This window comes from Manis javanica, chromosome 1 (genome assembly GCF_040802235.1).
Source record: "Manis javanica isolate MJ-LG chromosome 1, MJ_LKY, whole genome shotgun sequence".
Lineage (NCBI taxonomy): Eukaryota > Metazoa > Chordata > Mammalia > Pholidota > Manidae > Manis > Manis javanica.
The window spans coordinates 52774245-52801407 of NC_133156.1; the positions used below are offsets into that span (position 1 = coordinate 52774245).

Sequence of the window (27163 nt, forward strand, 5' to 3'; positions counted from 1 at the left end):
GTAGTAGAACCTGCTGGAAATTTCAGCCAGAATGCCATCTGCTGATGCCAGCATGCTGGAAGCCATCACTTCAGCAGCCAGAAAAGCCCGAGCTGTTGCTTCCTGCCGTCTTCCTGGCAGTATATGCCATTTCCTCAGGCTCTTTTTAGATCAGTTGAAAGGCTGGGTTGGGGCAATGAGTGAGGATCATTCAGGGGGTGGCACAGTACATGTCTGAGATCCTGCTGGGATGGTTTTAAAATGGGCCTCTGTCCTTGGACACCAAGGGAAGGCGACCCCAGGATTCTCAAGAGGCCTTTCCTGCTCAGGTCACCAGCCCTCCACAGAGAAATTAAATAAATCAAGATATGTTTCCCCAGACCCACAAATAGACTCCTCTGACCCAAAAATAAACCTTTTCTCATCAAAGGAACTAAGTGGCTAAAGGGAAGGACCAGTGTTTAGTGAGTACCTCTATGTGCCATGCACTGTGTCTGACAAATTTGCCTCATTTGTTCACACAACAGTCTTGCAGGATGGAGGTGACTTTTACCAGTTTTCTAGGTATGGTTGTAGGGGCCCAGAGAAGATAAGCATGTACCTTAAGATCACACAGCTATGAAAGGACACAACGAGAATCTAAGCCTGGGTCTGTCTGATTCCAAGCCTATTTTCTTTTTAACTGCCTCTCAAACTGAGATTTAAAAAATAAAAAACACAGGAGAGAAGGGGGTGAGAGGCTCACCCAGGGCTGGACCTGTTGTTCCCCATGGGGAAGGGAATGAACATTGAGTGAACATCTACTATGTGCTAGGACTTCTGCTGGGATCTTTTTGTGCTCTTACTACCACCTCCCACCCCCCGGTAGCCTGTGACCAGGTCCAATATCAACACCACTGGCAGATGACACACCTGCTGTGTCGGCCCTTGATGTGACTTAACCAAAGACCTTCAGACTCATCAGCCACAAAGCACAAGTCCAACCCAGAGCCTGTGAGCCACAGTGTTCTACAGCAGGTGAACCACAGAGCTGCCCCCAGAGCTGGTTTCTGTTCCCCTATCTTCCCCAGGCCTCTCCCGAGGCTAGCAGAGGTCAACCTCTATTTAGTCAGAAGAGGTCCTCTCTGCCCTAACCATCCATGGCCATTTCCTGCTTACACCCCAGAATCTCTGTCCATATGTTTTTAGAGTCAGGGAATTGCTTCCTTGACTAACTGATGGAAATACCCTCCCTTCCAGTCCTGGCAGGGCCAGAGCAGCCTTTGGTGAACCATGGGGTGGGGCCAGGACTGTCTCCTCCTCCCTCCCACATGAGGATGGGCTACTGCCAAGTTCTCTCCATGGGGTTCCCACATCACAGAAACCCCCTCCACTGTGCCTTGTTCTTAGAGCCCCTGGATGTGATTCCTAACCAGAAGAGGAGAGGGGCTCACTGGTCAGAGGTGGCACCCTGACAAGGCCAATGGATCCTCTGACTTTTGTGGAAGGAAAGAGGCATGGGGCCTAGTTGCTGGCATGGTGTGGGGGCCTCTTCCTGGCAGGTGCTGTCACTGGTGGCATGGGCCTGTCTGAATCCAGACCTGGCACCCGCAGCTGGGAACCTCTGTGTGCATATACCAAGCCATCAGGGGAGCAGCTGAAGTGATCACCAAGAGGGGAAAGGTGTGGGGTATTTTGGCCCTTAAAGGTAATATTCTGAAGCCATGAAACATGAACAAGGAAATGCTTAGAAACCATGTGGGAAAATGCTTCTTTTTTTTTTAATGTAATGTTGTGTTAGAAAAGGCAGGAAGCAAAATTGGACATGTGCTCTGATTGCTATGAAGTTAGAAAAGGTACTCAGTACTTCCTTGTGGTAATTTAAGTGGTGGAGTTCAGATATTCTGCTAACATCTTTAAACTAAGATGTTCCATGGGGCCCTGGGCCCCCTCCACACCACATCCACCCTTTTGTGTTTCTTGTAGAAGCCGCTTTCCCTGAGCCAAGCTCAGAGCAGATGTTGGTATACAATTTGGAGATTGCTTATTGTTCTTTTATTTTAAGCATTTTCAATTTGTGTAAACAACACATCCTCTTAGAAACATTTACACTCCGGTTTTCTTCATCTCAGGGCTCTGCCCTCTGAGGGGGGAAATGATTGTTTATCACTCACTCCCTGAAGGAAGTTGGATCGTACCATCAAGATTAAACAAATATGTAAACCTCATTGGTTGCTGGGCTGCGTTTTGTCCCAACGTATAGTTGGTTTTGCGGAAAACTTCCCCTTAAAACAAAGCAGTATCCCACTTTGCCCTAGCATTCATTCAAATCACCAGGCCACTCAGAGAACACCACTTAGGATTCCCCAGCCATTGTGTAGAGAAACTCTCTGACTGAGAGATAAGGTTGGAGAAGCCACAGTGATGGCAGGGGAGATAAAAATAACCAAATAAGAGTGGCTGTGGTCTTTGGTGATCAGAAGGGCTTTGACCTGTGATCATATTTAATGTTTCCTGGAGCGTTTGCCAGTTGTGGGGACCTTGGAGAGAATCCGCCTGTCGAACACAGGAGGCAAGCTGCAGCCCGGAAAAGCTGGGTGGTTTGCACAAGGCCACAGCGTGCCTGGAGAAGCCAGGGTCTGCAGCGCAGGGCTGCCTCTCCTGATGGTTTACACTCAGCTGGTATTTCCTTCATCCTTTTGCTTTTTGCCCTGCCTAAAGAGCTCTCCAGCGGGCCCCTGCCCTCATTCTTGTGGCCCTGGAGATGGCCTGTAGCCTGGCTCTAGCTGTCCTGGGAGCCTCTCCCTAGCAGGCAGTGCTGGCCTGCTGGGCTGGAAGCCCTCTCCCCTGTGCTGTGCGTGCGGGGCCTCTGGGCATCCAGGACCTTCCCAGCTGGCTCTGGCACTGTCAATGGCATCCTCACAAGGCACTGGCTGCCCACCCAGTGCCACACCTATATCATATTACTTACCGCTGTCCAATGCCCAGCTTCCCCCGCTCTGCTTCTAGTGTTCTCTCAGCCTGGAATGTTCTCTCTCCTCCCCTACCTCCTTCAAGACCGGGTTCTATGGGCACCAATCACCCCCTGCCTCCCAGCCCTTATCTGAGTCTGGGCTTCCCTCCAGGCCCTGTAGCTTCCAGGTGCTGATGCCTAAGGTGGTTTTTATCATGCTCCTCTGTCACTGTCTATTCATCTGTGTGTCTTCTCTCCCATGGAGAGACACAGATCTCCCAGGGACAGGATTGTACAGTTGTCCGCACATCCTCACTGCCTGGCACTAGAGTTGTGTCTGCAGAAAGGATGGATGGATAAATAGCAGAGTGAACATTCTGCCTACTGCCCTCCTCTACCAGTCCAGTGCCTAGAGAGTCTACAGCCCAGCCCTTTTGCCCGTCTTGTGTTGGTTTCTAAAGGGCCGAGAGAGTACAATAAACTGGCTGAAAGGGCAGGATGCGGGTCACACAAACTTAGCTTCAATCACAGCTCTGCCCTGAAGCTAAGCCACCCATGCGACTTTGTGCAAATAACTCAACCTTCTCGGAAACTCTACTCCTTCACCTGCATTGTGGGAATGCCAGTAGTCCTACCTCATTATTATAAAGTTATCGTAAGGACTAAATCAGGATGTCCAGTCGCTAGCCCAGAGCTGGTGGTGTCCCCACAAGGTTACTGAATGCATGGTCATTCTATCAGTCAGGGCAATTTTGGTTGCAAGTATCAGAAACCTAGTTCAACCTGGCTGATAAGCAAAAGAGGGCTCCCTGTGCTAAAAAGTATTCAGTGATCTGATTGGCCAGGTCTGAGTCACACCCCAATTTCTAGAGTTGGGGTGAGGTAAACCCACTAGCTGGGGGAAAGCTAGCATCCCAAGGGAAATTGTAGCACAGTAACCAGCAAAGTAGAAATGGATGCCTGGCATACACAGCACGTGTCCACATGGCTAACTGCTGTGGGAGCTACAGAAAACTGGAGTCCTCATTCAGAATGGCTCAGTCCCTAAGGGACGTGCCGCTTGACCAGCCCCTCCCAAGGCTCCCCTTCCCTTTCTTTAGTGGGAGTGACCTCAGACATTCTCCCTCTTATGCCAGAGATGGCTTGGCCAGAAGAACCTAAGAAAGGGGTTCCTGCCCAGACCCCAACTGACCTTGAGCTTGGCAGGCCCCTCTCCCTTCGTGGGCCCATTTTCCCATCTTTAAAATGGACTTATTGGAGGAGATGATTTCTGAGGTCTGCTCTAGCTCTAACAATAGTAAACACAGCAGCTGGCATTTATCAAGTGTCTGGTGTGTGCCAGGCCTTTGCTTACACGGGGGGACCAAAGATGAGATGGACAAGCCCCTGCCCTCCAAGATCCTACCCTGGAATCTCCCTATTCCCCTTCACCACCTCTGCTTCCCCTTCAAGTATCCATTATTTGTCTTATTCATTGAATACAGTTTGAACACAAAGCAGGTATATTGAATGTTTTCTATTTCTCTCATTAAAGACTAAAAACTTCAAAACATAGCTAGAATCTGACCCATTCTCACCACCTTGCCTGGTACTTCCCAATCTGCTCCTGCATCACCTCTGCCCTGAAATGACCCAGTAGCCTTGTCCTAACCCCCAGCTCCCTTGCCACCCCTCCCCAAAAGTCCACTCTCCGCATGGCAGCCTGACCAGTCCTTCCACTTCCCTGCTCCAAACCTCCTGTAGCGTCCTGTGTCACCCAGAGTACATGGGGTAAAGAAAAACCGAACCACCAAAGGATCTCCTCCCCCACCTCACCTCTCCCTACCACTCCACTCTACTCTCATTTCCTCCCACTCTGCCACTTGCTCACCCCTTTCCAGCTACACTGGCCTCCTTGCTTCTCGCCACACCAGCACACTCCCAACTCAGGGTCTTTACACTTGCTGTTACTCCTGCCTGGGATGCCCTTCCCCCAGATACCCTCATGGCTTACACCCTCACCTCCTTCTCTGCTCAAAAGTCGTTCACCAAAAAGGCCCTCTGAGATAACATCTCACTCTGCCCCACATCCTTGGCTGCATTTTTCTCCATAATGCATCCCACCAGGCAGAGTATGTTTTATTTATTGTCTGACTTTGCCCCCTGGAATGTCAGCGCTCTCAGAATGGGAACCTTGGTGGGAAGCAAGTCTCTCTTGGAGACTGCTGTAGTTCTAGCACCTGGCATGGTGCCTGGCACATACTAGATGCTCACTACACATTTGTTAAATGAATGAATGACTAAGGCCCTTTAACTTCTTTTTTCTCATTTGGGGTATTGGCTGTATTCTCTGTATTTTGCCTTCTGTGGGCCAGTGGCTTCTGTTTGGAGAGGGGCCTCCCAGCTTGGTCAGTGACTTGGGTGGCCTCACCCCTGGGCCTGGAGAGGGGAGCCATGGCTTGCGTGCCTCATCACTGCCTGTCTCTCTTCATTTTCTCCTGTTCTCACTCCCATTAGCCTCAATATTCATAGACCCCACTATGATGCCCAGAACACAGCGAGCCCCGTGGCTGAGCTTGGGAGGAGTGGTCCCTGCAGTGGTCTCTCATTCCCTGGGGTCTCCATTCTTCCCCCATGACTACAGACCATTGTGTGCCAGGGTTTGCTTGTGATTTATGAGCACTTGCCATGAAAATTGTACTTGGCTGCTATTGTGAGCAAGCAGCAGAGACTCGTGCAGTAATTACCCGCCCTGCCACCTCCCAGGCTGCCAGAGCCTCCCAGGAATTGCCCCTGGGATGGAGGAGGAAAGGTGAGAAGGATGAAGCCCCTACCTCATTCCCAGGCCTCCTAGGTTTGTGGCCAGCAGCCAGATCCTTTGAAAAGAGACATCCAAGATTCTCCAGGTCCTTTAGGGCAAAGTTCCCTTACAAATGAATCCTGATAAGTATATGTTCTTGAAGAGCCGACCATACTTGTGAAGAATCCCTTCATTTTCTGCAGATAGAAGGGGAAGTCACCAAACCCTGGCTTAGGTTTCCTGTGGAACATCAGTATTATGATCACATTATTAGTTGCCTATTAAACACATACTTTGTGCTAGGCTATAGTCTAGGAACATCATCCACCCAGTCTTTTAGCAGCTGTGTGAGGTGAGCAGTATCCCCATTTTACAGGCAAATAAACAGGCTAGAGAGGTGACAAGGGCCACCACATATCATGCAACCGGGAAGTGCCGAGTGGCTGCACTCTTTATATTGCTTTCTATTCTATTGTCAAGGTGCCCAAGACTGACTTTTTGTATGGCGTTTTCTGCCTTCCCTTTGAACAAAAACAGGAAGAAAAGCAGCCTGAGACCTCCACTACTCCCCCAAGAATTCAACGCCCCTGTTGCCTTTGGCGGGACTCTGCTGCTCAAAAGCGGCCCTTGGAGGAAGCCTGTAGATTCAGAAGGATTTGATGGGGGTGAAGTCAGATGAAGCCAGCCTGGCTGTTGGGACAAGCTCATTGGCCCACTTGGGAGTGAAACATCTCTGCACAAGTGCTTCACTGGGTGCATGCACACACACACACACACTCACTCTTACACACTCACACTCAGACACACTCATACGTGAAGCCTTGGTTTGCTCATCTGTGAAGTGGGTATAATGGCTTAGTTGTGGCAGTGTTGATCAGACTAGGGGTGGCTGGAACCTTCTCAAAGTTATCACTTACCAGTGTAATTACGATAGATTTTAAAGTGGAAATCATTATTAAAAGATGAATGCGGCCATAGAGTTCCGAAAGGCCCTAACTCCTGTGTGTTTCTTCCCGCAGACTCGAGCCCGCCGGCGCGTCTCCTGGCCACGCGGCCGTACTGCGGCCCTGGCCCTGAGCGGCGCGCAGTTCTGAGTGATGCGCCGCGTTTCCACGCACAGGCCAAGGGCAAGAATGTGCGGCTGGACGGCCACTCGCGCCGGGCCACGCGGCGCAACAGCTTCTGCAATGGCGTCACGTTCACGCAGCGGCCCATCCGGCTGTACGAACAGGTGCGGCTGCGCCTGGTGGCCGTGCGCCCGGGTTGGAGTGGCGCGCTGCGCTTCGGCTTCACCGTGCACGACCCATCGCTCATGAGCGCCCAGGACATCCCTAAGTACGCCTGCCCCGACCTCGTCACGCGGCCCGGCTACTGGGCCAAGGCGCTGCCCGAGAACCTGGCCCTGCGTGACACCGTGCTGGCCTACTGGGCGGACCGCCACGGCCGCGTCTTCTACAGCGTCAACGATGGCGAGCCTGTGCTCTTCCACTGCGGCGTGGCCGTGGGTGGCCCGCTCTGGGCGCTCATCGACGTCTACGGCATCACCGACGAGGTGCAGCTCCTTGGTAGGTCGTGGTCCCTGAGCGGGGAAGGGGGCGGCGCCTTCGCAACAGGCAGTGGTGCCCTGTGCACATGGATGCGATTCCATTAATACAACACTGAAGGCTCACTTTGCTTGGAGAGTTACACATTTTAACTCACATATTCTTATGACAGGCTGTGATCCCCTCTTGTAGGTGAGAAAACAGGCGTGGAGAGAGAGGTTAATAACTTGCATTGCAAAGTCAGGGCTGGAACCCACCCGGTTGAGTCCAGGGCCCATGCTCTGGCGCGGGTCATGCACTTACTCCGTCACTCAGTCACTTGTGCACTCACTCATTCTTTCATCCATTTCTTTGCTCATTCGTTCACTTCCTTGTTCATTTGATACTCAATCATTCATTCACTCACACATATACTTACTCAGCCATCAAATTTATACCCCAAATCTCAAGTATCTATACTGCCCAGGAAAAGTGACCAAGCATATGCATCAGATCCAGGCCCACCATTAAGGGGCTCAAGGTCCATTAGGGAGACAGGGAGGTAAGTGTGGCCCTGCTCTGAAAGAACACGCAGCTACTACTAGGCCACTAAGGCTGAACCTGGTGGTGAGAACTCATGGAAACAGAAGTTGCTGCCCTTATCTTGAGACTTTTCTTTCTTTCGTTCTTTCTTTTTTTAAGTAAAATTCACATAAAAGTAACCCCTTTTAAAGTGTACAATCCAGTGGCATTCAGTTGGTAACCATTACCTCTATCTAGTCCCTAAACATTTTCATTGCTCCAAAGGGGAACTCATACCCATCAAGCTGTTCCCATTCCTGCCCCATCTCCAGCCCCTGGTAACCACTCACCTGCTTTCTGTCTGTGGCCTTAGCTCTTGAACTCACAGATTGCCTCTAAGCCAACCCAGCCTCAACTGCCAGGGGACTAAAGGGAGAGCAGGTTTCTCAGGAGATCTGGACACAACCCTACATGTCATTTGCCAGCAATGAATGCACAGATCTAAAGTTTGAGTTTTGCAAGATTTGTACACCTGTCCATAACCCAAGAAAATTCCCACTTACCCCTTCTGAGTAGGCCCCCCTTTTTCCTGGAGGCAGCCACTTTTCTGATTTTTCACCATAGATTAGTTACACCTATTCTGAAGTTTCATATAAATGGAATCATACAGTATATATGCATTAATATCTGGCTTCTTTATCTCAGCCCAGTATTTTTGAGATTCATCCATGTTGTTGCCATGTTTGTTACTTGTTACTTTTTTATTGCTGAGTAGTATTTCATGATAAGGATGGATCACAGTTGTATATCTGAATATTTGGGCTGTTCTGGTTTTCAGCCCAGCTTCTTGAGGTTTGAAAACCCTGGGCTGGGCTCCTCCCTCATCCCCAACACTATTGGGCAAGGAGGGAAGATGCATCCAGGCTGTGTCCCCTCCTGAGAAGGAAGGCAGCAGAACTCTTGAGTGGTTAAGAGCAGAGAGTTGGGAATCACATGGACCTCTGTTCCACACCTGGCTCTCCACTTGCCAGCTGTGTGGCCTTGGCCAGGTGCCTGACCCTCTCTGTACCTCAGTTTCTTCATCTGTAAGATGGGCTCATGATATAACCCACTTCTTGGGACTGCTGGTGGGGTGACATGAGATGGTATATGAAAGGGGTGCAGCAAAGTACCTGGAACATAGAAGGCACTCAAGAAATAACCGCTAAGAAATAGGAATCTCTGCTCATTTTACATGGGCTGGCACAAGTGTCTGAATTCCAGGCTTAGGCAGACCAAATTGTGAATAGCAGCCTACCCTCCAAGCTGGAACTTTACTTGAACCTTGTATCCAAGTTCCCCCATGCTCTTTTCCATGGAAAGTTTTGGTATTTCACCTCCAGGAAATGCAGGTTTTGAAAACCTGATAGATCTCTTGTCATTCTCTTATGGAGCTCTTTATTCCTGTAGAGCAGGGAAATAATCACACCTCATTCCCTTGCTCTCTCAGGCCTTGTCTCGGGGTAACAGCCAAGAACTCATAGCCACTCTGTAATCTGCCCAAGTGGATTAGGATTTTTTAAAAATACAAATTGGAAGCAGCCCTTGATGCCTTAATGAGACTGAGTCAGCCTGTGAGGAGCCAGGCACTCTTCCTCGCATTCATGTGGGTCCTGACAAACCTTTACTGAGCGCTTGCCCCTTGGAGGGAAGGGGGAGAGCCCACTGGAACATCAGTGTTAGGAGGCAGACCTGAGCCTGATTCTTTATCTGCAAGTAGCGCCTGAGGTGTGCTCACGGGAAGCACCTGCACCACAGGTGTCCCAAGACCATGTTTACAAACACATGAAAAAGGGAAATGGATTCGAAGAAATTCAGTGTCTGAGGGATGGGACTTCTAGGTGAGTTTCACTTCTTTATATCTCTGAGTTAACTTAAAAAAAAAAACCATATATTTATATAAAGAGCTATTGCTCTTACAATCAGAAAGGGCAATAAAGTTATTTTCCTTTCTGAAGGTCATTAAGATAAGGAGGAAGTTTCTGGCATGTGATCAAGGCTCTTCCCAGGGGAAGGGCAAATTGACATGGGTTACATCTGGGTAGATGGATTATGGGTGATTCTTCCCCCCAAGTTATCAATAATGATTTATAATCAGAAAAAAAGTTATAATAAAAATAAGAAATCTAAACAGTGATTTTGTATGGTTTGAGTCCAGGCAAAAGACCTTCCTGTTGCCAGCATGGGGTGAGGCAACATGAGAATCACAAAATCCTTACCATAAACGGGGTCCCTCCCTCCCAATTCCTGGGGGAACTGGGCTTCCTGAGGGTAGTGTCCAAGGTATCAAATGGATAAACAAAAGGAAGCTGGTGTTCATATTGTGCAGAGCCCTCCAGCCTCCTTTTCCTCCCAAGGAATTAGGAGGGGGCATAGTTCCTTTAGAGATTCTCAGCTCTTAATCCCCGGGATAGAAAACTTCAGAGAAGGAACCTCTCAGCTATCCCTTCCGTCTCCCAGCCCCCACTGGGTGAAGATTGAAAACCAACCCATGAAAGTGTCATCTGGGTAAGGCTGTCAAGTTGAGCAAATAAAAATACAGGACACCCAGCTTCATTTGAATTTCAGAAACATAATGGATAATTTTTAATACAAGTATGTCCCATGCAATATTTGGGACATACTTATGAAAGAATTTGTTGTTTATCTGAAATTCAAGTGTAACAGGGCTCCTGTATTCTATCTGGCAACCCTCATCTGGGAAGCATCCTCGCCAATTTGTGGAGCAGGGGTGCACTGTTTTTGCCCTAGAATTTGAGCCAAAATTTCATCTCAGAAATACAAAGGGGTTCGTAGGCATCTTGTATTTCTTTTACCTGGTGGAGTTGTGTTTCCAGCCCAGCCCCCTTCGGCAAGGAAACCCAGCTGCCGCAGAGAATGCTGCATCTATGTAACCAGCACCAGGGTGCCTCTTCTCGGGACAATCTCAGTCATTCTTTCCTCATGACAGGGTGATTTAGCGCCTTTCAGGTAAAGAATCTAGGGCTCAGAAAAGGGAAGTAGCTTGCCTAAACCACCAAGCTGTGGGTGGCAGAGCCAGGATTAGAAGCCAGGTGCATCTGTATTTAGTTCAGTGGCTCCCAGATGTCTTACGACTCCTCTGGTGATCCCAGGGTGCGGCCAGGATTGTGAGCACAGTGATGGGTGTCTTTCCTCCCCCCCTGCTGGGTACAGAGCTGAGTTCTTCAGATCTCTCAGTTCAGGGCATGGTATTATCACTGGACCAGGCATGCCCTCTCTCTTGTCTTGTTTGACTTTTCTGCTTTGCCCCCAAGGCAACTCCCATTTGTACCTCCCCCTGCCCAGTTAGGCACCACTATGGCATTTGGTGTAAGCCCTTCCTTGCATGTGTGTATCTTTATAAAATATATCGACTTGTTTTATATATATAATATGCATATATGATGGTATTGTGCTAAGGATCTTACTCTGTTTTCTATTTTCACTTATCCCACTTTTAGGATGTCTCTGTGCTGTGTCTGTCTGGTTCCTTGTTCCCTAGGGGACTCCCACATTGATGAACAACTGGGTTGCTGCCAGTCCCTCTCCCCACCTCCCAAGCAACCCTCCGTGCAGGCACATTCTCCCACGGTGCTGCCCTATGGCTGCTAGTTTACTGTTCTCCAGGGCACCAGTCAGGATGGGCTCACTGCAGTCCAGAGTGGTCCATTCTGAAAACCTGTGATTTCTTCAGATGCTTCTCTGGGCCAGAGAGAAAGGGCTGAGCTCAGGCACATTATTTTCTGCTGGATTTAACAATTCCTGGACCCAGGAGAGGAAGGTTTAGCCAGGTTGTGCACACCTTTCCCACTCTTCTCCCTGGCTCCTTCCTGAGAAAGCCCTTGCCTGGAGCTCTGGGATTCAGGCCACATGCTGTCTGAGGCAGCCCTGTCCTTCAGGGCAGCTAAGCTGTGGTCAGTGTCATGGCGCCATCATCCCTACTCTGCCAAGTGGTGACCCACTGGTCAAACCAAACAAGCCATGCCAGCCCAGGGCCATGGCATTGCAGGCTGTTGTCAGGAGCCTCTGGCTGCAAGTGACAGAGACTGGTTCAATCTTCCTTAAGCAAAAAAAAAAAAAAAAAAAAAAGGAATTAATGTCTCATGCGACTGGAATTTCCAGGGGAATGGCTGCCTGTAAGTCCGGCTTGACACGAAGGCCCCAGAAGAGCACCTGGCATGCTGGGCTGCCTTTATTTCCTGCCCCCCTGTCATCTTTGTTGGCATCACCCTCAGCTGGGCATTCCCTCGGGGTGGGGGTGGGGCATCAAGGCCACTAGCAGCTCCAGTCCCATGTCCCAGCAGCTTACCAGACCCAGCAAAAGAGCTGTTTTCCCACAGGGGCTAGCTAATGTCTTGAGTTAGCTCATCCATCTCCATGGCCTGGAGAATAGGACTGTGTGGCCAGGTTAGAGCCCCTCTTCAGGTAATGAGTGGAAGTGGGAGGTAGGAGTGGGGCAGCTCCCTCAAAAGAAAAGCTGGGTACTGGGACCAGAAGAAGGGGGTCTGGATGCCAGGCAACAAAGCCACAGCTCTCCACATGCCTTGTAAGGAAGCCATTTACCCATCTTGAAAATTCTGAACCCCTCTGTCAATTTAGTTCCTTGGCACCTACTATGTGCCAGGCACATGCAGAGAGCTTTGTCTGGGTGAGGTCTTCTAGTCCTCACAAGAACCCTCTGAGGCAGGAAATAGTGTCATCCCCACTCATGGACTCAGCATGGATGGATAACCTGGCCAAAGTCACACAGTTGTTGGTGGTTCTAGAGTCAGCCTGTGTTCATTAGTGTTAGGAACAGTGTTTGATTACAAACTTTATCTTAAGGATCTAAATGCAGGGCCCAGAGGTCTGAGTACACCACTCCATGCTGCAAGTGAGAAAACAGAGGCCCAGAGAAGGGTGTGGCCTTTCCCAAGGTCACCCAGCTGATCAGTGGCCATGGTGGGGAAGTGGGGCTCAGTGTGCCTGTGAGCACCCCACATCTCTCTGAGCAGAATGGCTGCAGCTGACTTCATCCAGAGCCCCAGAGGGGAGCAGCACAGGGTAACTGGCTTTGCAGTTAATGTTTTCTTTGCAAACAATCCAGGCCAGAGCCCACCTCCCTGCCCTGAGAGTAAGGTGTTTGCCTGGCAGGGTGGCCTGAAGAGTTGTCCTCTTCCAATCTGGGGTGAAATCTCCAGTCTTGGCCACCAGCCTGTCCGACTAAGGCCTGCTCTGCCAGGCACATTGTTACTGCACAGTTCTTCCATGCTTCTGCCCCATGGGCCTGTGGGCAGGGTGCGGGTTCCCACATTGCAGAAGGAAACTGAGGTTTCCAGGACTGGCCAGGGTCCAACTAAGGTCTAACTTCCCCAGTCCAGTCTTCTTTGATTAGCAGAAGGGTGGCATCTGGAAATGCAGAGGGTCAGTGGCCTACAGACCTGGGGTTCACTCTCAGCATGCCTCAGACAACATCCACACCTCCTCTTGAACCCCAACACAGCTGTCTTTAACTCCTGCCTTCCTATGGCCATGGCTGAAGGATCTCTAGCTCCATTGCTTCTGTCATTTATCTTTCTCTTCCTCCTCACTTTCTCTTTCCACAGAATTTTCCCCCTAAGCATACAGAAGAACTCCAGTAGCTTCCGTCATTTTAAAAAATGCCCTTGAAAACCTCCTCCACCAGGTACTGTCCCATTTTTCTCCTCTCCTTCAGAGCAAAACTTTCTCAAAAATGTTTATACCACCCTCTCCATTTCCTTCTTTAGCTCATACCAATGATATCTTAGGTTTTAAATATGTGATGTGAAATTAAGAAGAATATACAAATAGAAGGAAGTCCACTTTCTTTAACATTGTACAAAAAGTATGAGTAGGACCAAAAGTAAATCTCACATCCTCATACCTGTTTACCCCACAGTCTGGTTCTCCATGTTAACTTTTCAAACAATAGAAAGTAGGTGGCCTTTTATGTATTGAGAAAGAGAGAAATCCCTCAAAAACTTTTCTACCATGTTTATTCTGAGGTCTGACTTCCCCAGTCCAGTCTTCTTTGGTTCACAGAGGTTGGCATCTGGAAATGCAGAGGCTCAGTGGCCCACAGACCTGGGGTCCACTCTCAGCATGCCCCAGACAACATCCACACCTCCTTTTGAACCCCAACACCCCTGTCTTAACTCCTGCCTTCCCATGGCCATGGCTGCCTGCCTACTGTCCCACCACACAGAATTCAGTTGTATATAAACTTGAACCTGCTCAGGAGCTGAGGGAGATGAGAATTCTATGATAGGTCCATAGCCTGGTACATTATCATAAAATTCAGTGATGCAGCTACCAGTTTGTCATTTTGAAGGACTTCAAACAAGGCTTTCTCTTGAAGGTGAACCGAAAACATGTCTTACATGTGCTTTGGAATATGTGCAGCAATACTTGGGTACTGAGGTCCACAATTTGGTCTCTCCCAGTTACCAGTGCAGTCAGCAATGACCCAGTGTGGCAGGACTCCATTATGATGTCCAGTATCTCTGTCAGTGAGCATTTTAGTCCTTCAGTTTCATCTTCTCCAGGGTTAAGTTCACCACCAGGTACTTTGAAGAAAGTGGTTCCCAGCTGGTGCAGTAACGTATGGGGCAGCTGGTGCTCGTATACCATCAGAATCCCTTCTGCAGACCTCCTCACTCCAGTTTTATCAAATTCCTCCCTCATGTGCTGGGCTGCAACAGAGCTGTCCTCACCACTTGACTGGACTTCAGCCTACAAGCTCATCCCTCAGCCCCCCACTGCCAAATCCAGAGCTCATGTCTCTGTCCTCTGTCCCAGTCTCCCACTTCCGGCGCAGGTGACCTCTCCCTGCCACTCTGATCTGCTCTTGGCTCTGGGCCTTGCAAACTCCTGGTTTTCCTCCCACCTCCCCACCAGTCCTCCTTGGCCTCCTTGCTGGCTCTCCCCTGCTTGTCTCTACATGCTGAGAGCCCCAGAGTTCTGAGGCTCTCTTCGATCTCCTTACTTTTAAATCAGGTAACACAACACACATATAGAAAAGTATATAAAACAACTGTAGAGTTTAACAAACCACCGTGAAGCAGAGCCATTTCTCTGTCTACCCTCTGTCACCATATGCCCCAAGCCTGTCATCAAGCCTTGGATCCATCTCCAGGCTGTGGGCTCCCAAGTCCCTGTTCCCAGCCCTGCCGCCTCCCCTGAACTCCAGACTTCCCTCTGCCTCCTCGCATCTCCTGGCATCCAAGAAGCATCTCACACCGAACATGTTCCGGCAGCATCCTCACTGCCAGGGAAAGGCACCACGCACTTGGTTATCAGTCCAAACCTCAAGGAGTCGTCCTTGAGTCTTCATGTCTATGTCCTACCCCCATTCTGTCGGCGTATCCTGCCTGTCCCTTCTGCCTCCAGTACACACCCTGAGTCAGTCCTTTGGACACAGTGAAGTGACCAGCGACCAGTTCATTCTGTCTCCTATTCTTACCGCCTTCATTTTCATCTTCACACAAAGATGGTTTCTTTTGGATCATAAATTCTGCTTTACTTGCAGCCCAGGCATATTTGACCTGAGAGCTAGGGAAAGGAAAAAAAGAACCCAGCCTCCTCCCATGTCCAGAGCCAGGCCCTAGAAGTGGCCCAGGGAGGGTGCCAGGTCACGAGCCCTTCCCAGCCACCCCAGCCTCCCTTCGCCTAGCCTGGGGCTGCGGCTGTATGATGGTACTCAGTAGATGTTGGGAGGTTGGGGGGTTGCTTTTGGACCCTTCCTGTGACTTGGCCTAAGGCTAAGTCCACATGCTGGGCAGTTCTAATAGCTGAACAAGGACAGATGAATTTTAGAAAGTGTTGCTAGTGATCAAGAGGCTTGGCTTTGGAATCGCAGAGCCTGAGACAAAATCCCAGTTCCATCACCCCTGGCTGTGTGACTTTGAATAACTCATCTCTCACAGCCTCTGTCCTCCTACTTTGTTATAGAGCTGATGGGATTAGTGGTTACGATTGATGGGGGATAATGAATGCATGGAGTTGCATCTGGTAGATGCTCAAGAAGGTGGCTGTGTATACTTTCATCAGGTCCAGAGAGTGGGTCTGGAGGCAAGTCACACAGGTTAGAAGCGGTGAGGTTTTGGTAAGCTCCCTTGGTGGCCTCTTGATGTTGTGGGATTTCTGCCTGCAGCTGCCTAGTTCTCCACAAACAACCTTTTAGGAGGTGGATTCTGAAATATCTGGCCTAGGCCAGCACTGCACTATCTTGGGCCTGTCTCACTCAGGGACAAAGCTCCTTGAATAGAAATAAAATGAGCAGACTCAACTTTTTTTTTTTTTTTTTTTTTTTGTGAGAGGGCATCTCTCATATTTATTGATCAAATGGTTGTTAACAACAATAAAATTCAGTATAGGGGGGTCAACGCTCAATGTACAATCATTAATCCATCTCAAGCCTAATTCTCGTCCAGACTCAACTTTTGAGGGGCTGCTGTGTGCCAGGTACCAGGCAGGCTAAGTGCTGTCACATGTGCTATAATGCCAGCCTCACAAACACACCAGTCTTTCACTTCAGAAATGCTGTTCCTTCACACAATCTATACCTTCTGCCTCGAATGCTTACACCCTGCTTCTGAGCCACCCCTCCTCTGTCCATCAGGTCTTAGCTTCATGATCACTTCAGGCCTGTTCTGACCCACTCTCAGACCCTGCTTCAAACCAAGTCCCCCTTTTACACACTCTCAGAGACTCCCAGTTCTGTGACTTGGAGAGACTCATTTCACCTCTCAGAGTCTGAGGTCCCCCATGGACATGTGCCCATTTTACAGAGCCACACAGGATGGTGGCTTTTGGTGGCACTCATCACAGTTTTCCTTCAGTTACCTCACTGAAGTCTGTCTCTCCCACTGGAATGGGGCTCCATGGACACAGGAGCCATGCCTGCCTGTGCACCTTGCTCCCTCCAGTGCCCAGCACAGCATGTGGCAAGAGCTCTGTACATTTTGTTCAATACATGCTGAAGAATAATGATAATAATTAACACATTTTGAGCACTTACTTTGTGGCATGTTCTATGCCACTCTCCTTATCAAGGCATCTAATTTAATCTCCATAACAACATAGGGGAAGGGACGCAATCATTATTCCATTTTTAGCTAAGGAAACTGAGGCTCTGAGAGGTGAAATGACTTAACCTCAAGTCACATAGCCAGGAAGGGCTGACCTCAGCACTTGAACCTAAGTCCACAGGCCATGGTCTTAAGTAGGATGCTGCACTGAAGAATGGGTCGTATAGATGTTAGGGGCAAGAAGGGAGGAGCATTAGAGGTGGGGGACAGAAGCAGAGTGTGTTGGCAAAAGCAAGGCAGGACAAGCCACGGCCAATGCCTTTAGGCTTGGCCTTGCTAGCAAGATGGATGGGGAAGAGAAGCCTGGGAAAGTGCCTTACACCAAGAGGCTCCACTAGAAGTGGATGCTACGCCGGAAACATCCACTTGTCTAAAATGCCTTTTCAAAAAAGTGCTTGTTTTAGTCTACTTTTATACATGCTTTTTTCTGATTACAAAATCAATACATGTTCATTAGAAAAAAATGAGAAAATCCAAAAACTATAAAAAAGCAAATTTCCATCTAGATAACCACCCTCAAATTTTTATGTATTTCCTTCCTGTATTTTTCCTATGCATCCAATACATACATTTCCCACACAATTAAAATCAGATCATATACGCAGTTTTGTATCCTCTTTTGTTCACTTAATGTTACACTATGGGCATTTTCCCACATTGTTAAATAGTAATTGAGAACCTGATTTTTAAAAATAACATTGGGGTTTTTGTGATGTTGAAACTCTGTAGTATGCATCTTTATTGTAGAAATGTTAGATAAATCTGGAGAGAAGTCCCTCATAATTTCAACCTGCCTGAGAGAGAATGACCATTAACATTCTATCTTTCCAGAATTTAATTTCCTATACTCACAAAGTAGTATAGACAAATATAGACATATATATTTTTCTTTAAAGAACCAAACTGAAAGCCCACTTCTTCCTCCAAGTTATAGGGAGGTAACCTCTAAGACAAGACATACACACTCAAATGCTCACAGATCCCAGGCAAGTGGCTGAGACAGGAAAGAGGGCCAGCTTGGGGCCATGGGAAAGGAGAGCAAACATCCTCAGCAAAAGGGCAAGCTTTAGCTAACTGCTGTCATGCCAGAATTCAAGCCCTGTGTTACCTGACCTCCTGATTTTCTAAGAGAGGCTGTAAGTCTACTTTAAGAGAAATCTCCTGGATACGTAAGTATTGGCTACTAATTCAAAAAAAATTTGAAGATCAAGTAGTGATTTACTCAACGAAAAAATGGAAGGGAGGAAGTAAAGAGATGAAGTGGCAACCCATAGCTTAAAAAAAGAAACCAGTGATAATGAATGAACTTCATTTGTATCTTCATTCAAACTGGGAAAAAAGCATATTTGCACATACAATATGACAAGAAATCTTTCCTTTGTAAGACATACTGCAATTTTTTAGATGAAATGGCATGTCTGGGATTGTTTTAAAATAATACAGGCGAGAGAGTTGTGTCAATGAAAGAAGATTGGCCATGAATTGATATTTGTTGCATCTGGATAATCAGCATTCACTATACATTTGTGTATGTGTTTACTTAAAAAAAGAAAGAAAAACACCAGTAGGCTACACAAACAGGTCTGTGAGCCAGGATCAGAACTTGGACAGCCAATTTGCAAAATCTGCTCTGTATGGAGGGGATGGGAGTGAGGATTAACACACCACACTCTCACGAGGGGCTAGCGCATGCTTTGTGAAAAAGCATGTTCATTATTATTTAATTTTGTATTTGGAAAACTAAAGAGGAAGAAATCTTTTTTTCATGATATAAATTACAGAGTGGTAACATTTAAGGAAATCTTACCTAAAGGGGTTGTGTTTCAAAAAGTTTGAGAAACACTTTTTCTGGCTTTGTCTACTTACTGTGGTTAACAATATATTTAATCCCTGAAAAACACTTCAAAATACTTTCATAACTGTTTCTTTCCTTGATTTCTTTGTTATTCAGAGTACCAGCCAGTCTCTTCTAGAAACCTCATTCATACATTTATTCATCCAATAAACAATGAAGGCTATTTGCCCAGGACTCTGCTTCTGCTAAACCCTGAGAACAAGGTGGTGAACAATCTGGCATAGCCCAACCCTCTAGGGACTCAAATTCTAGTTGGGGAGACAATCAACAATTTCCAAAGTATGAAGACCCATATTACCTAAATGACAGACATTACTTTTATTTTGTTTTTTTAATTTAACAGTATGTTATATCAAACATTTTTTTCACATTACTAAAAAATATTCAAAAATATTTTTATGACCGTGGCTTTTTAAAAAGTCTCCCTTAGTTTCCTATTCTATAGAATGAGAAAATCTCTTATAGAAACCTTATAAATTCAATGTTTGAGTACCACTCGGTTATTGTGCTCCATGCTGCCACTTTCCTGAGTCAGCATGTGGTGAAGAGCCAGACAGCCTAGTTCTTGTCTGGCTTTGCCACCTAATTGCTGTGTGATCTTGGTCATATTCCTTAACCCTCTGAACCTCAGCTCCCTTCTTTGTTAAGTGGTAGATGATAACTGTACATCTCACAGATTGTGTGAGGACTAAATGGCGTAATACGTGAAAGGAGCTTAGTATAGTACCTCTCACGTAATAAGAACACAAATAAAAAGCAAAAGGGTTCTCTCATTGTCTTGAACCTTACGTTCTAGTTAGAGAGGCAGACAATAAAGGGTTTTCAAATGCCCTTTAAATCTTCCAAAGTATGACAACCTCTGAGGGAGGGAGGGGAAAAGGAAGGAAGGAGGGAGAGAAAATGAGGGAAAAAAGGAGAGAAAAGGAGGGTGGAGAGAAAAGGGGGGAGGGGTGGAAGGAGGGAGAAAAAACAGCTTTATCTGTACATCCTGAAGACAAGAGTATGTCAAGTAAACTAAAGATTATGGTTAATTTGATTCAGTGCACTTGGTCTGAAATAAGTACACAAATGAACCAGTAAAAGAAGGGTGTGGGGGGCTACTTGAGTCATGGGTAGGTCCAGGCCCTGGGTAGGCCCCCCCATGTGGGCAGGGGGCTCCAGCATGGGCCGCACCCTCACCAGCCCATCTTCTGTTCTCGAGTAGAGAGTGCGTTTGCCGACACACTGACGTCCACCCGCCTCAGCCAGGCCCACTTCAGCGCCTGCGTGCCGTCCAGCAGCCACGACGCAGCCAACTTCGACAACAACGAGCTCGAGAACAACCAGGTGGTGGCCAAGCTAGGCCACCTGGCGCTGGGCCGTGGCCCAGGCCAGCAGCCTGCAGACGCCGCGGCCGCCTCTATCCCGTGTGGGCCCCGTGAGCGCACGCGGCCCTCGTCATCGCCCGCGCTGCTTGAGGCCGACCTGCGCTTTCACGCGACGCGTGGTTCTGACGTCAGCCTGTCCGCCGACCGCAAAGTGGCCTGTGCGCCGCGGCCTGAAGTCGGCCGCACACTTGTCTTCTCCGAGCGCCCGCTGCGACCCGGCGAGAGCCTCTTCGTGGAGGTGGGCCGCCCCGGGCTGGCGGCGCCCGGCTCGCTGGCCTTCGGCATCACATCGTGTGACCCTGGCGGACTCCGGCCCGCCGAGCTGCCGGCCGACCCCGACGCGCTGCTTGACCGCAAGGAGTACTGGGTGGTGGCGCACGTCGGACCGGTGCCCAGCGGCGGCGACGCACTCAGCTTCACGCTGCGGCCCGGCGGCGACGTGCTCCTGGGCGTCAACGGGCGCCCGCGTGGCCGCCTACTGTGCGTCGACACCACGCAGGCGCTCTGGGCCTTCTTTGCCGTGCGCGGTGGCGCCGCGGGCCAGCTGCGCCTCCTCGGTAAGTTCCCCGGGGGAGCGGGCCTGGGTGCATTTCTTACGGGTGCCCCTGGGATGCCCAGATTGCTCTCTGGAACACAATTTGTCCACACCCAACTAAGTACCAAAGTAATTGGCCTGGCAGGCTTTATGCAGCCGGTAAATGGCCCATGCGATTTTTATTCACGTTATGATTTATTACTTATTTTCTCCTATAATGCATAGGAGAAAAGGCAAATACAACTACACTTAAAAGAGGAAATAAAAATAACACCATCCACAGAAAATGGAATGGAGGCTTGATGTTTCTTACCTTCATTCATGCTACAAATAGACACGAGCACCCACCAGCTGTGGCCGAGGCCCTGGGGCTCCAAGACGGGGCACAGCGGAGGACAAGACACAGACCAGGCATAGCCACATGGAGAGCTCTTCTTGTGGTGTTTTCAGGGCAGAGGGGCTCCTCGCCCACTTGGTAGAGTTGCAGGTGGTGGTCAGGGGAGGTTCCCAGAGAGCACAGCTCCATTTTCCATGGTTCAAGAAGTAAAGCCCAAATGATAACAGAACCGATGAACATTTGTACATCACCTCAGTCAATGTTATCCTCCCACTGCCCTTATGAAACCAAATACCATTATCCCATCTACAGATAAGAAAAGTGAAGCACAGAGAGAATAAAGCACTGCCCCAATCCCATAACTGGTCAGCCAGGAAGCTGTTGGGCAAATCACAGGTCATCTCTGAGCCTCAGTTTCCTTCTGTGCAGAAAAGAAGTAATTACCTGCATCCTGGGGTTGTCGTGAGGATGAAATGAAATGTGAGGTACATATAATGCTTTCAGCAGGTGCCTGCCACCTACAGCTTATTTAATAAGTAGTAATAGAAATAACAGTGACTGTTGTTGTTTGAGGGCAGAGGAACAACAGCAGGTAGTGCTGGCTGCTTGGTAGGTTTTTGTTCTTTTAGGGACAATCAGACATAGTCATCATATCACCCTGAGGTGAGTTGCCCAAGTTCCCACTGGGGCTTTGCAAGAACTGAGCCTAGAGTCCTTCTCACCCCCTCCCAGCACCTCCAGAGGAACCAGGAGGAGCCCTTGAGAGGTCAGGAAGAGAAGGGAGGAGAAAGGAAGTGACTGCTTTTGGAGGCCAGGGACTTGCCCTCCTGATGGCTCCTTGACAGCAGGCCTGGTACTGCACTGTCTGTCCATCCATCCTCAAGTAAAGGAAGGGGAGGGGCATCTTTCTTCACCCAAGAAATAACCCATTATTATCTGAACTGGCAATGAGTTGGGGGAAGAAAACTCATCCATGTTAAACACTGCTTGTCAGGAATCTTGTAGCTAAAAGTGACAAAACCTCACTCAAAGTGCCCTAAGCCAAAAGGAAAGTGTATGGGTACACATACCTCAGAAGTCTGGGATTATATCAGATGGATTCAGGTACAGCTGGATGTAGGTGCTGAAAGGATAGCATCAGGATCCGATCTGAAATCTCACTTTTCTCTGAGTTGGTTTCACTCTCAAACGAAGGCCCAACAGTGCCAGGCTTACCTCCCTGTGGAATGGGCGCCTTCTTTTCCAACAGTTGTAGTGGAAATCCTTGGGAAGGCCCCATTGGCCTTTGTTGGATCATGTGAGGGAGGGTGAAGTGTTACCCCAAAACAAAATCCTGATTCTCTTTCTCAAATGGGAATGAAGGCTGGGCAGGCAACGAACAGATCTCCACCACACATGTGCAATTCCATCAGTACATCTTTTGCAGAATCCTGTGAGGTAGCTTTAGTCCTCCCATTAAGCAGGTGGGGAAGCTGAGATGCAAAGCAGTGAAGAGCCAGGGACCAGCAGAGCAGGGCCAAGCTCCCACCACCCCTGATGGAGTCTCTTTGCTCTCAGGCACGCTTCAGTCCAGCCCTGCAACCACATCCCCATCGGGGTCCCTCAGCGGCTCCCAGGATGATAGTGATTCCGACATGGCCTTCAGTGTCAACCAGTCCTCTTCAGCATCTGAGTCATCTCTGGGTAAGGAAGGGCAAACCCTACAGGGGGTACGGGCTGGCAGCTGGCTTGGCTCCTTCCTGGGGCTCAGCAAGGCTGGCCACCTCAACCCCCTGCATCCTCTCCTTCCTCAGCTAGAGGGAGGAGAAGCATCTAGATGTGGCATCCCAAAGGGTGATACCAGTGCTTGATGCTTGGGGAAGTGAGGGTGGGGAAGGGCAAAACCTAGAAGAGAAACCAAAATTGGTGCCTCCCAAAATCGTTCCCCTATGGGTTCCGCCACAGAACCTCTGCCTTCTGGGGTTGCCCCAGCACAACCCACCTGAGAACCACATTATTAAGGTCTGTCCTATTCTCCCTTTCTGCAGTGACAGCCCCCAGCTCCCCGCTGAGCCCCCCGGTGTCCCCCGTATTCTCCCCCCCAGAGCCGGCAGGCAGCAAGAACAGCGAGTGCACGGTGTGCTTTGACGGTGAAGTGGACACAGTTATCTACACGTGTGGACACATGTGCCTGTGCCACAGTTGTGGCCTGCGGCTCAAGAGGCAGACCCGGGCCTGCTGCCCCATCTGCCGGCAGCCCATCAAGGACGTCATCAAGATCTACAGGCCATAGCCTGGCCCACTGACAGGCCTTGGCCAGAGCACAGTCACCTTTCTGAAGCCCTCTGGGCTGAGCAACCACCATGGCCACCAGGGAGTCAAGAGCAGCCATCTCGTCTGCCATTCTTCAATGGTGGGCAAGGCATGACAGTTATGGAGATGAGGCCCTGTGGGTCTGAGCCCCAGCAGGGGCTGCTTCTGGCTCAAAAGTGCTATGCCCCCAAGAGGCCGTCCCAAGAGCAAGCTCAGGAACTGCCTGGCAGGCCACCCTGTCCTTTGGTGACCCCTCAGCTGGGAAACAGCATGCTCAGTGCAATGCTTTTGGCTGGGTGGGATTGAGTGTGTGGGAGGGAGGGGTCAGAGGAGAGACGAGGAATGTGTGAGAATGAGTGAGAGAGAATGCACAGGTATTTATCATGGGATCCTGGCTTTAGGAGGTTACTTAACATGAAGGAATGTGCAATCCAGAGCCCAGAAGTTAGCGTGGCTAGAAATGGTTCACTTTCTGGGACTGTGACATCAGCTGGTTTTGAAGATATGAAAACCTGCACCTAAACAGAACTCCCTTGGATGGTATAGAAAGGGAACACTCAGATTTTCTAAGGGGAGGAAAAAATAGCTCATTGTTTACAGCTCCAAAGCAACAGCTCCATGGGGAGAAGGTGGGCGGAGAACATAAAAGAACAATTTGCTTTTTTAGTTTCTTAGTCCTCAAGAGGAGTTCTGATGGGTGCTGCTGCCTAGAGCTCTGGGTGGTGTCACCCCAAAGCCTTCACCCTTTCACCCCCTAGACAGCCTAATCCTAAGCACACCACACCTCGGTGTGACCCGGGCCCTAGATGCTCTTAGACTGTAGCCCCCTTGCCCTCCCCAAGGAGGAGACAAGCGGCAGGTTCTCTTTTCCTGGGGGAGGGAAAGGATCCTAGAGAAGGGTGACTCATGCAGAGTTGGAAGGGCCCCCCCGTCGAGCAGACAGGTCTGCACATCTGTGTAGGCCTGGGTCTGGCATTCACCAGTGGCTCTGGGCGTGCATCACCGGGCTGATCTGCTGTCAGAGTCCGAGGGAGAGTCAGGGCCGCACCACTGCTCCTTGTTCTGCATCTCGGCTTTTGTTCCCCTGCTGATCACTAAGATATTAATTGATCACTAGGAAGTTAGTAAGTGAGGCAGTAACTGAACATGCTGACACTGGGACTCCCCACCTCCCAGGGCTGTGTGCTGGGCACTTCCTGTGACCCTGGCCTTGCCTCCACCCCCTCATCCCTGCCCAGGCCCATCTCTGCAGACTCCCAGGCCACACCTGGGTGGATGGGCTGGCCCAGGCCTGCATCTCCCTTCCTAGCCCCAGTTCTGGGCCCCACCTCTGCACTGTCTTGTGGGGAAGTCCCTGGGCCTCTCTGATTCCCAGTTCCCAATCTTTCCAAGAGGAAGCCTAGTACCTGCCCACTCCAGAGCCCTTGGGAGGACCAGCACAACATTTGAAAAAGCCCAAGACACCTTGCAGAGAGCAGGTACCATTTTTTTACAACTCCTAATCTGCTCGTCTGCTGAATGTGCGTTGGGTGTCTGGGAGCCTGGAGCCCAGCTCTGCTGAGCCCTCAACAAATGAAGTCCCTGAAGCCGGTTGGTCTCTGCTCTTCTGATGCTGCAGGTCTTGGACCAACTGCTGTTCTGCCTGAAAGTGGTCACAGTGTTCTGACCTATCTCAACTTCAGAAACTCCACTCTTGGCCCTACAAGGACCCCTGACTGGTTATTTTTACCTAGTGAGTTTGGGGAACACACCCACATTTTAATTTTACAGCAGAATCTTTTGGGGAGCTAGTGGAACTCCAGCATTTGCCAAAATGAGAGTGAGAATCTAGGCAGCACCAAGGACACAGCTGAATTTGGTCACCTTCCATCTCCCCAGTGTGCCAGGTGTGGGCAGGCACAGGCCCTGTGTGAGAGGCCTTGCTGCACCCAGGACTGTGGTTCTCCAGGCAGCACCTACTGCCTGGATGGAGCCACACGCAAGCTCCCGGTGTCTCAGCAGCTGGGAGGTGGGCCGGGGGTGTCTCTCTCCTGCCCCTTGCCCTTTCTGACTGCCTACTAGGGTTCCAGCCCGGGTCATGTATAGCTACCACCAGGAAGCAAGTGACTGAGGGCCTGGACCCCAGGTAGGCCAGGCCACACCCCTGGTGACCTGTTACCTGAGATGAAGGGAGCCAGTGGCCTGTTTAACTTGCTCTACAGCTGCTATAAATAACCTCCCCATTTTCAAGAGGAATTAAGGGGGCGTTTATCTTCTAAAAACCAGACATTTCAGGATGCTCTAAGCTGATTGATTCAGTGCTACAGGGGAGTTGTTCATAGGCCCTCTTTGTTCTGGTGGAGAAGAGGCAGAGGAAAGGGAACCACTCTTGTGTATTTTGCATCACTGTGCACCTCAGCACAGGGCTGGGAAGGTCTCATGCATCAATCCCGCGAGCCAGGTCTTATTACCACATAGGGTCATATCTAAGACACCACCGATTATCAAACACGCCATTTTATGTACTGCTGAGGAAAAACACTGCCAATTTTGACTGTAAGATGCCACAGCTATACAACTCATTCTAATCAGAGATACTTAAATGTAAAAAACCTGTGCTGCTTAGAACTGATGAACTACGGTACAATCTCCATTGGCAGGTAAGAGAACTGAGGTCCTGTAAGTGAAGTGAGTTAGGCCTGCAGCCCGGGAGGGGGCAGGGCTGGGGTGCAAATCCAGGAGTCTCTGGTGCCAAATCCCACACCCTCCACCGCCTGGCCCCAAATCGCAGAAAGCTCGACTGGCTGAGTTTTCTTGTTTAAAATGAACGTGGGCAGCCCTGTGGAGAGAGGCCAGGCTCCTGCACTTATGTAGAGGATTCCAGCCCCAGACTGTGGTCCTCCTGCCACCCATACACTAGAAGGACAAGTGTCCTTTCCAGGCGCACCTGCCCACTGCCCCCTTCTCCCAGAGGAACCGAGCTGTGTGGGGTCTTACATCTGACCCCAGGGCCTCCTGTTATGGGGGCTCCCATGTAGGGCAGCTTTGGAGGGGGCTGAGGGCCGTGTCCCACCAGCTTCCTGAGCCTCATGACCACCACCCCTCCTAGCAGGGACTCCAGGGGTAGGATGGGGGAGACCAAAGGATACCCACCTTTGGTGTGTGGTCTTGTGCCTGAGGATCACCAGGGAAACTGGGCTGTTTCCAAGTTGAAAACAAACTATTTCTAGTCCATTCCCAGAACTGGGAGTTTCTGGAATTTAGCTACCTGGACTTTCTGGGTAACAGTTCTCCTCACTGCAGCAACACTTTCTCAGTCATTTAACACCCACTCGTCAGCAGGCCTGTGTTCTGGACACGGGGCTGGGAACTGGGAGTAAAGACAGAGCCTGCAGTGAGCCTGCGGTCCAGAGCAGGAGATGGACAGATTTATGAACTCTTATTTGACCCCTCTGGTGTCAGGTCCTTGTACTAGCACATGGTAGTTTCTCATTAAATGTTTACTGAATAAATCAGAAATCAAACTACGTGTGTTGAGGGGTTTGGTAAAATACTACCTACACGTGCACATAAAGTCAACCCACCTCTGCTGAGTGCCTACTAGGTGTGGCGTGCTGGGGTCTGAGAGTACAGTGCCCCAGCTCTGCCTTCAGAGATAAAGACAATGAGAGGATGAGACATTTGGGGAGAATCCTTTGGGCCTTCTTAGCCATTCTCTTGCTTCAGGGCTCTATCTTGGCAAGTGCGCACAACTGCTTTCCTTCCCCAGAGCCTCCTGCTTGCTTCGAAAAGCCTCTGTGTCAGAGATGCCAGGCACCTTGTTACAGTGAGCAGCTGCCCCAATGGCCTTGGGCAGAATCCCCAAAGGCATCACTGGTTGATGATCACCCTCAGGTCCTGCCAGGGAGATGGAGGGGTGGGGGGCGCAGTTGGCT

At 49.6% G+C, this 27163-nt stretch overlaps 1 protein-coding gene and 1 pseudogene across 2 annotated transcripts in view; one reads left to right on the forward strand and one right to left on the reverse strand.

Moving 5' to 3' along the window:
• NEURL1B (neuralized E3 ubiquitin protein ligase 1B) overlaps positions 1 to 26714 on the forward strand; it is a 39897-nt gene extending 13183 nt beyond the window's left edge. Inside the window, exons 2-5 of one of the 2 annotated variants that reach the window (XM_017662913.3) lie at positions 6710 to 7255; positions 19923 to 20642; positions 22515 to 22640; positions 23042 to 26714. In XM_017662913.3, coding sequence (XP_017518402.2) covers positions 6710 to 7255; positions 19923 to 20642; positions 22515 to 22640; positions 23042 to 23229 — 1580 coding nt within the window. In that variant the 3' untranslated portion in view covers positions 23230 to 26714. Of the gene's footprint in view, positions 1 to 6709; positions 7256 to 19922; positions 20643 to 22514; positions 22641 to 22984 lie in introns of both variants that reach the window. The other variant, XM_017662912.3, reaches the window with a different exon arrangement.
• Positions 7266 to 15251, reverse strand: LOC108398723 (cleavage and polyadenylation specificity factor subunit 5 pseudogene; annotated as a pseudogene).
• Positions 26715 to 27163: the final 449 nt, after the last annotated feature.